General features: G+C 42.8%; 1 protein-coding gene across 1 annotated transcript; it reads left to right on the forward strand.

The window, feature by feature from the left end:
* The first annotated feature begins 1,715 nt into the window (after window positions 1-1,715).
* On the forward strand, window positions 1,716-3,840 carry foxi3a (forkhead box I3a). Its single transcript, XM_023967369.2, has 2 exons — window positions 1,716-2,474; window positions 2,662-3,840. Exons 1-2 carry the CDS (start codon window positions 1,880-1,882, stop codon window positions 3,207-3,209), a joined length of 1,143 nt encoding a protein of 380 aa, XP_023823137.1. The 5' UTR covers window positions 1,716-1,879; the 3' UTR covers window positions 3,210-3,840.
* Window positions 3,841-10,371: the final 6,531 nt, after the last annotated feature.

Raw genomic sequence — 10,371 nt, forward strand, 5'->3', positions numbered from 1 at the left:
GAGGATTACTATAATCACACTAACCGCCATCCTTGGTAACCTCCAAGATTTGTTTCTTTGAAATGAATCATGGAACACTTAGCCTGTCCTTGCAGGCAATTTGAGAGAGACACCATCTCTAAACTGATAAAGTAGGATATATCTTTGGAAGGAACTTCCAAGTTCACAAATGAAGAAAAGCAGAAACAATCAAACTGCCATCATGTCTCTGCCCAAATTCAGGCTTGGATTACAGGACACATGACTGTGCAGAAATGTTTGCAGTAAAAAAAGCACATCAACTCTTCTAAGCCTGCATGGATCACTGAACTGAGGCATGTAATCATAACGTTCCTGAATCACTCATCTCATATTTATGTTTCCACCCACCCCGAAAAATTCCATTGCGGTACATACTACCGTCCCAGTAAAAACAAATTATTCCGCATGAAAAAGAAGCCATAGTAACCAATCCGCGCACAATGTGTGCAGATTGCCAAATATCTTCGCGCGCGCTCCGCTCTTGTGTATCCTATTATGGGCATTGAAGAGCACGCTACAATGGAAAAATATTCATTCCTGGCGTCCTGGCGACGGCCATTTATCAATTAAACTACGGGCATAGGTTCCTATACGAGAAAAACAAAACCGTTTAGAGACATTTCAGAACTGCTAATGATATGTCATTATTGTGAGCTTTAAATGTCCATACGCAGAGAAATAACACCATTGTATGTTTTAAAGTAATGTAATATGGAGAACAGGGCATTCTTAAAAGCATTATTTGGCGGGGTAAATCAATTATATTAAAATCATCCATGGCAGGATGGAGAAACAAATCCGCTGTGGCGCCAACCCAAGTTACCAAGCCACGATAATGAAAGGTGTGTCAGGGGAGAAGTAAACGCGAGCAGCTGATGTAAATTTGACACGGGTTAGCTAAAAAAAAGAGCAGGCATAATACAAATAGTTTTAACAATCATATCTGTTTTGACGATGAAGGTGTTAATGGTTACACACCCAACCCAATTCGTTGTAGTATTTATAACACCTGTTTCTGAATAAAAACCTATCTAAATTTCAACAAGCATGATGTCTAAAATGTTTGTGACATCTAAGAAATGGACAAGGGGAAGAAAAAAAAAAACTTTTGGGATAGAACAAATATATAATTCCGAAGCAAGAAAATTATGTATACGAATAAGCCTAAATGCAGTTTCCCCTTGGAATGTTGAGCGCATGAAATCACATGTGAAAGTGATTGCCTATTTGAGCCTATCGTCACAATAAAACAGTTGCACATATTGCCCATACAACTATGTTAGAGGAAAAACAAATAAATGTACAAACTTCAAATTCAACTGACATTCAATTATATCCTTTCATATTACGTTATATTTATATATTATATTTGAGTCTTGAAATTGTTATACATTAAATTACTGTAACATTTGTAAATGTAGCACCCATTATCCCATTCTGCTGTAAAATAATCAACTTTAAAATGTTCTTAAGTAAATGGTTGGATGTCAAATTAAAATAGCTAAACATTTCACAGAGCTTAGACTAACTTCTGGTGGAGAACTGGTGGAATTTCACCTCCTATTCAAAGGGAATTCTCCACGCCTAAACTCACTCAAATGACATAGTCACAGAAACACCCAATGAGAGCAGACATGGGTGTTGCTGTAGTACTATAAATTGATCAGGTGAGACAGGTGTCAGGTTGTGATGCACCTGTACTGGACACTAAATACAGAGTGAAAGGAAAATACCTCTCAGCTGGAAACAGAGGAACAGATAATACTGAAGAAAAGCGAGATCCAGATTTTTTTTACCAGAGCCATTTATTAGACTGAAGAGACCAGCTGCCAATCCAAGGATCAGTCTGTGGGTGAGCATGATGTCATTTGTGCCACAGGGCCTCTCCCCACCTCCTTGTGGAACCCAGTACCCTAGCCTCGAACAGGAGCCTCCAGAGTTCAGCCTGTACAGCGACAACTTCTACAGCCCTCCAACCCTGCCTAGCCCGCAGCAGGCCACCCCTACTTCCTACGACCTGGGAGACTACACCAGCCCTCCTTCCAACCCTTACTTGTGGTTCAACGGCCCAGAGCTCAACAGTGTCCCCTACCTAGGTGGGCCCACAGGGCCAGTCTGTGGGCCCTATGTGCCCCAACTCTACAACATGCAGAGGCCCTATCTGGGTGCTGGCGCCCCYAGGGGTGGTGTAGGGGACCTGAGCTGGTTCTCCATGCCCTCTCAGGAGGAGCTGATGAAGCTAGCCAGGCCACCCTACTCCTACTCTGCCCTTATTGCCATGGCGATCCACGGGGGCCAAGACAGACGGCTCACCCTGAGCCAGATCTACCAATATGTAGCAGACAACTTCCCCTTCTACAACAAGAGCAAGGCCGGCTGGCAGAACTCTATCCGCCACAACCTCTCCCTCAACGACTGCTTCAAGAAGGTGCCCCGAGATGAGGATGATCCAGGTAAGAACATTTGGAACTTGGTTTTTAAAATTGTTATTTTAATTTCAAGGTGTTCCATGCCTACTCAATGTTTGGGAAGTGTATACACGTACAGTATAACCTTTAAAAAAAAATACAAATATTAACTCTTGCCTAACTATGTGAGAGCAATTCCTTAACAAAAAATGGCTTATGTGTCTCCTTTTAGGCAAGGGTAACTACTGGACCCTAGACCCCAACTGTGAGAAGATGTTTGACAACGGCAACTTCCGTCGCAAGAGGAAGAGAAAGTCGGACTCCCTGCCTGGTGAGGGGGGCTCCTCAGGTTCTGAGTCGTTAGAGTCCAGCCCCAAACACCACAACAACATGAATGACGTTTCCAGCTCCTCTGAGCGCGGCCCCTCCCCCATCTCCTCAGCCCCCTCCCTCTGCCTGAACAGCTTCCTGTCTCAGATGGCTGAAGTGGGGACGGTATCAAACACAGTAGTGTCAGATACCCTCCACAGACCTAGCCTGGCTACAGAGCTGTCCCAACGCGTCTCTCCGGCCCAGAGATACGGCTCCTACTCGCCCAATGCTGCGATGCCTCAGTGGGAGGTCTGTATGTCCCATCCACAGCAGCCTACCATTTCCTCCTCTCCTCCCCTCTACCCTGCGGGCTACAGTGACTCTGTCCTCACCCAGCTCAACAGCCAACTATACCCAGCCCTGGACTCTGCCTCAATGCTTTACCCACGGGAAGGCACAGAGGTGTAAGGCACAACTGATAGATCTACTGGGTCGTTCCACCAATTAGGTGCCTTCGAGTACTTTAATTTGCRGATTTAAAAACAAAAAAATTCACCTACTTTTAACATTCTTTCATAAAGAGCACTGGTTCAACTTAATAAAAAACACCCTTTCCCATCTCAAGAAGTTAAATAACTAAAATACTATAGTAAGTGCCTGTTAAGTGCCAAATAAAGTAACAGGGTTGACCATCTTAAATCAGCCATAAATCCCCTTGTGACAGGGGGAATGGAAGCGTGTTGTGTGCAACAGGGAAGGGCGATCGAAAGCAAGCTTCACAAAATGTGTATTTATTGTTAAAAAACATTCTAGCCTGTCTATCTCTGGGTAACAGGGTTGACGTGTTATGCTCTACCCGCTCAGTTTTCCACCACAAAACAAATTGTAGAGCCAGCTCACCTGCTTTTACGCTATGATTTGACTATTAGATGTTCAATGTGTCTTTTGAAAAAAATATTTTAAAAGGAATAGCTTCACCATATTATTTTTATTTTATTTCAGTTCACATAACATGATTGACCTTAAAATAAATCACTAATAACATTAAATAAATAATCATCTTTAGAAATTACTTTGCTAAAGTAACAAAATAACTAGGGCTTTACAATGATGGTGAAAACTTGGAGAAATGTTGGGGTTAAAGTGGGTTAAAATCTTCCCAGAAGTCACAGAGGATGAACAGAGGGACGTGTCGAAATGCAGAATTTTGGCACTTTAGCAAGTCCTTATTCGTATTAAAAATCAGATGTATTGAATTTTCCATGTGGTCTATATTAAAGGGCACTTCATTTAATATAACAGGCTTTTAAATATTTGCGCACAATTTCTACTTAAAGTATCAAAAAAAGGCACTCATTTTGTGGAACAACCCGTACTGTGTAGTGTAGACCATAGGACAGCTTGTCTTGGACAAACTCACTGGAATGTCTTCCCCAGCAGAGAATGAAAGTGCACTGAACTCATACTAAACAGTGGGTGATTTACAATGGGGGTTGTTTTTTTACTCTCTTAATTGYTTGTACATATGTATATTGTTTGCGGTTTCACATATTGTCTTCATAATATCAACTGAACTATCTGTCAAATGTTTATTGAGGGATTCTTGACTTTAGTAAAAACCTGTGGGTTGTGTAGGAGCTGTACATAAATGTCCTGTCATCATGCTTTTTCATATTGGTCAAATAAAGAACAGCAAAAACAAGACATTCTCACTGCTATTTTTCTGGAAGTATTTATTTAAAACTGAATAAAAGAGAGAAATACAGGATATGGTCACACTTTAAACCCCAAAACGTTATTTGGCTTGTGATTAATTCAGAAATTCCTATTTAGCATGGTGCTTAAACACAGTTTGATCAAGATTTGTGATTGCCAGTGCTTTTGGTTGAGACGACAAGTCAAGCTCCCATTACAGTCAATGACCCACATCACAGAGACAGGTTGTGAAATGAGGGAGATAAAGAAACCGTTAAACTACACTCTGAACAGGGGGGGAAAAGACAGGTTTGACTGCCAGTGAACTAAAAGATACATGCAAAAGAACTTGTTCCTCAAGGTTCCCCTCTGCTCCCACTTACTGCCACAGCTCCCTCTCCTCACACCTATCACCCTTTATTTGCCCCTCTTYGGTTCAGGGTATAAGCCCATGCCTCTCAACATCAGTCAGCCATGCTTTTGGAGACCTAATAACCTATTTAACAGATTTATTTCCTTTTACACTATATGAACAGAACTTCTTAGACGGCTATTTGTAATTGTGTTATTTTTCCCATATTGGCAAATACAATCTTTAAAGGCCCAGTGTAGTCAAAACTCTGTATTCCCTGTGTTTTGTATCATATTGTACAACAGCTGATAAAACTGACACTGTAAAAGTGTGGATTTTTTTATCAGTATTATATCCTGATAGTTGCTGAATAAAAATACAATCTACACAGGACCTAATCAGCCTGTTTGCATTGGCGGGAGTTTCAGCTTGCCTGGTGGCATCGCTAGGCGGTAAATTGGTTAATAGACCAAACACAAAGAGKGTTCCAAACCTCTCTGCCAATAACATCTAGTTTTCAGTTTTCCCCTCCCCACTCAGACCACTCCCAGACAMTCATAGCAAAAATCTTCCTTGAGAAATAGTTTTTTTGTTGCCAAAAAGCAATTTTTTTTGTAAATGGAAAATTACTATAGTAAGGTATTTGATTATTAAACTGAAATGATTTGATAAAGATGGCTGTATTGGCCCTTTAAACAACTCCATTACCTTTTCTGCTAGGGTTTGGAGGTGGTGTGGCATGTCAACTTTGGATGGCCTCAACTTTGGATGGCATCTCCTTCTTGAGTTTTCTCCTAAAACGTACATTCCACACCTGTCCCATTTCTGTCCCACCCACTTCACAATTTAAATTGAGTTCTGTTCACATTCTGAAATGTAGTCTTCGACATCTCTCTAACACACCATTGGTTTGAAGCGTTTTTTAGCTTCTCTATGCTGTTTCGTGGAGGATACACAACTGTACAACCTGGGAATGTGAAAGTAGACTCTTCTCACAACAAGTTTGACAGTTGACAGTATTATAATTTTTTCAGCGCATTACATGTTTGGCATATATCTATTTGCTTTAACAATTTGCTTTCATCTCAGCACAAAGAAAACTGCTGATAGTATCATTTAAAATCTCACACCTCCAATATTCACACGAGCTGAAAAACATGTCACCTCAGCAGATTCAATTGAGGAGGTCTGTGAGATGCAACGGTCAACATCGGTAGCCCAACGCTTACAGACGTGGGAACCAGAGCACCCCATGTCTCCCTCGGAGTTGCAGGCAGCAAATGGGAACCAGAGCACCCCATGTCTCCCTCGGAGTTGCAGGCAGCAAATGGGAACTAGAGAACCTCCGTGGAGAGGCCCGAGAGTAAAAATCGAGTGAGAAAATGAAGGGATTAATGGGGCAAATGAGGAGAAGGGTTTAGCGATCACTCTCACAGATCACCCCTTGGAAAGAGGGACGGTGGGATAATGATCCTCTCCACTCTACAGGCCTCAGCGCCTTCAAATCCCTCTCTCCTCTCGTCATACCCCTCATTCCATTCCTCTCCTGTTACTACTAGTCTGGAGGGAGAGGGAGGGGTAAAGACTGATCCCCTAACATGGAGGGAGAGGGAGGGGTAAAGACTGATCCCCTAACATGGAGGGAGAGGGAGGGGTAAAGACTGTTCCCCTAACATGGAGGGAGAGGGAGGGGTAAAGATGGTTCCCCTAACATGGAGGGAGAGGGAGGGGTAAAGACTGTTCCCCTAACATGGAGGGAGAGGGAGGGGTAAAGACTGTTTCTCTAACATGGAGGGAGGGGAGGGGTAAAGACTGTTCCCCTAACATGGAGGAGAGGGAAGGGTAAAGACTGTTCCCTAACATGGAGGGAGAGGGAGGGTAAAGACTGTTCCCCTAACATGGGAGGGAGAGGGAGGGTAAAGACTGTTCTCTAACATGGAGGGAGAGGGAGGGGTAAAGACTGTTCCCCTAACATGGAGGGAGAGGAAGGGTAAAGACTGTTCCCCTAACATGGAGGAGAGGGAGGGTAAAGACTGATCCCCTAACATGGAGGGAGAGGGAGGGGTAAAGACTGTTCCCTAACATGGAGGAGAGGAAGGGTAAAGACTGTCCCTAACATGGAGGGAGAGGGAGGGGTAAAGACTGTTCCTCTAACATGGAGGGGGTAAAGACTGTTCCTCTAACATGGAGGGAGAGGGAGGGGTAAAGACTGTTCCTCTAAATGGAGGGAGAGGGAGGGGTAAAGACTGTTCCTCTAACATGGAGGGACAGGGAGGGGTAAAGACTGTTCCCCTAACATGGAGGGAGAGGGAGGGGTAAAGACTGCTCTTACTTGTGCTAAGCAAAATCCACACTTCTACAGTATCTKAAATGTAAGATATAAGAGTGAGTCCAGTTAAAGTCCAGTCATAGATTTCAATTTGATAGCCTGAGGTAAGGAGTCATGTGATATTCAGTAATTACCCCAACTTGCCTCATTAGCCTAGTGAACCCACAGAGAGGCAAGTGTCTCTCTGTCAGTGGATGACAACAGCAGGCTGGTCATTACCCAGTCAACACATGTGGAACTATAGCCCCATCCCTTCCACCACCCCACCCACATGCTCCAGGACCCCCATCCTCATGTGTTTATTGACACAATACTGTGATCCACTATCTTGACATGATGAGACGGCCCATCCCCTTCAGATGTCGAGGTGATMGATAGGCGACCAACGACAGCGTAGGTGTGCCCTGTGTTTATGGTCTTGTGCCTCTTTAACTGTATCTGTCAGTGTTGCTTATGAGGAAATCTAGAGATTTCGCCTTTAGCTTTCTGCATGACAGTAGTTAAAAAAAAAAAAAAAATCCCCCTTTACATATTTTTTTTTCATTTAACAAACATTGTTATCCAGAGCAACTTACAGTTGAGCGCCATGCTCAAGGACACATCGATAGATTTTAAACCATGTCACTTCAGAGCATTCGAAAAACCGACAACTTCTCGGTTAATGGCCCAACTAGGCTACCTGCCGCTCTCATCTCATTCCMCATACTGTATACTGTAACCAACTCAGGCCCCCTATCAAAATCTTAGCCAGGCCAATTTAATTAAGGTAAATACAATTAATATGAATACAATTTTAACCAGGTAAATTTTACAGGATTTCACCCCCATTTTTTATGTAAAATGAATTATGTAATTATTATTATGTCTTTAACAAGTCAAATAGATAAACAGCTGCCAGATGGGTGCAAATGAGGGCTTTAATCTGTTCTGTGTGACATGTAGAATATACCTGAGGTTCTTCTCTAGTTCACAGGTGTGTGTGTGTCTAGCTCACAGCATGGGCCTGTCTGAAGCTGGGCTGGCCGGTCTAGTCTATGAGACCAGGCTGTTCTGAGGCCAAAGGGGGATAAACAGCTTCTTAAAACCCTGCCCCCTCGACCTGCTGTTAACATCTCTCTGCTTATCCACAAGTTCAGTCATGTCTATAGTGTATTGATGAAATCGGGGCCAAACGGCAGCCTTGATCAGCTCTACCTGTTGAAATGCGTCTCTCCTGATTCACTGTCTTAAACCTCACCYCGCGAGCGTTGCAAAAATAAATGTACACATACATGTCTTCATTCAATCATTTTACTCATACCGCTCGCTCGTGTGAATGAGCGTCTGGGCGGCCAGGCGCTAAAATACAACTTGGTTCTATTTAGATGGTCGACGTGCTGRTGCTCCCCTTCTTATTGGATATCAGGAAGACACAAACCCACGAAAGACAAATGAGGAGAGATTAGGAAAAATAACTAACTTCAGAAAGTAATTSACACCCCTTGACTTTGTTCCACATTTTGTTGTGTTACAGCCTGAATTAAAAATTGATAAAATGCGTTGTTTATTTTGTCACTGGCCTACAAGTCCATAATGTCAAAGTGGAATAATGTTTTCCGAAATATTTACAAATTAATTTAAAAAATAAACGCTGAATAATAAGTATTCTACCCCTTTGTTACGGCAAGCCTAAATAAGTTCAGGAGAAAAATGTGCTTAACAAGTCACATAATAAGTTCCATGGACTCACTCTGTGTGCAATAATAGTGTTTAACATGATTTTTGAATGACTACCTAATTTCTGTACYATCATAACGTTAAAAAGTTGTTTGTGTGTAATAATTGAAGTATAGTACTGTAATACCCCACATACTGGTAATGGTACCATTCATCATGTGAGCACTTTCAATCCAAACCAGTGGCACCAATAAACCCATTTTGACACAGAGACGGGTTCTACTACCATCACAACTGGGTCATTCACTTAATGACTGTGATTAAGGAGAGGTGTTGGAGAATAACGTGGATTTCGATACCAAGACCCCAGCCTGGCAACACTGGGGCAATAATCATTGATAAAGCCGTGCCCCCCCCCCACACACACTTATCTGAACCCTCATGACCTCACCCTGTCAAAGGACACACTCCATCTTTATTGACTCAAGACGGCAGGCTCAAGGCTATCTCTACCTGCCCTTGGTAAAACGATATATAAATCTGACGAGACGTCCAACGACACAGTACGTGTGCCTTGTGTTTTACTGACACCCCAGCAAACACGTCATGTAACCCGACAAACCCCGGTTTAATGTATTGGTAATGCCAGGACATTACCTTCCCACAATGTGGCAACGTTAACATCATGACCACTGCATTTGGTCATCTTCCTTACTTCCTCAACAACTCGCAGCAACGTGATAAAGTAACATATTGGTCCTGGTTATATAAATCTACACCTACGGAGAACTTCACAGTATGACTGATATGGTTTGTTTAATTGGCTGGCTACTAAGTGCATTTGCATTGCTGTGTTTATTAAATCATTTGGTATGGTTCCAACCTGCTGTAGGGTTCCAACCTGCTGTATGTGTTGTATGGTTCCAACCTGCTGTATGTGCTGTAGGGTTCCAACCTGCTGTATGGTTCCAACCTGCTGTAGGGTTCCAACCTGCTGTATGGTTCCAACCTGCTGTATGTGCTGTATGGTTCCAACCTGCTGTATGGTTCCAACCTGCTGTATGGTTCCAACCTGCTGTATGGTTCCAACCTGCTGTATGGTTTTCTAGTAAAGCCCCGCCTTATCTCAGCTCACTGGTCACCATAGCAACCCCCACCCGTAGCACGCGCTCCAGCAGGTATATTTCACTGGTCATCCCCAAAGCCAACACCTCCTTTGGCCGCCTTTCCTTCCAATTCTCTGCTGCCAATGACTGGAACGAATTGCAAAAATCACTGAAGCTGGAGACTTGTATCTCCCTCTCTAACTTTAAACATCAGCTGTCAGAGCAGCTTACCGATCACTGTACCTGTACACAGCCCATCTATAATAGCACACCAAACTACCTCATCCCATTATTGTTATTATTTTTTGTTGCTCTTTTGCACCCCAGTATCTCTACTTGCACATCATCATCTGCACATCTACTCACTCCAGTGTTAATGCTAAATAGTAATATATTTTGCCTCTATGGCCTATGTATTGCCTTACTCTCTAATCTTACTATATTTGCACACACTGTACATATACTTTTCTATTGTGTTATTGACTGTCAACG

This window comes from Salvelinus sp. IW2-2015, linkage group LG23 (genome assembly GCF_002910315.2).
Source record: "Salvelinus sp. IW2-2015 linkage group LG23, ASM291031v2, whole genome shotgun sequence".
Taxonomy (NCBI): domain Eukaryota; kingdom Metazoa; phylum Chordata; class Actinopteri; order Salmoniformes; family Salmonidae; genus Salvelinus; species Salvelinus sp. IW2-2015.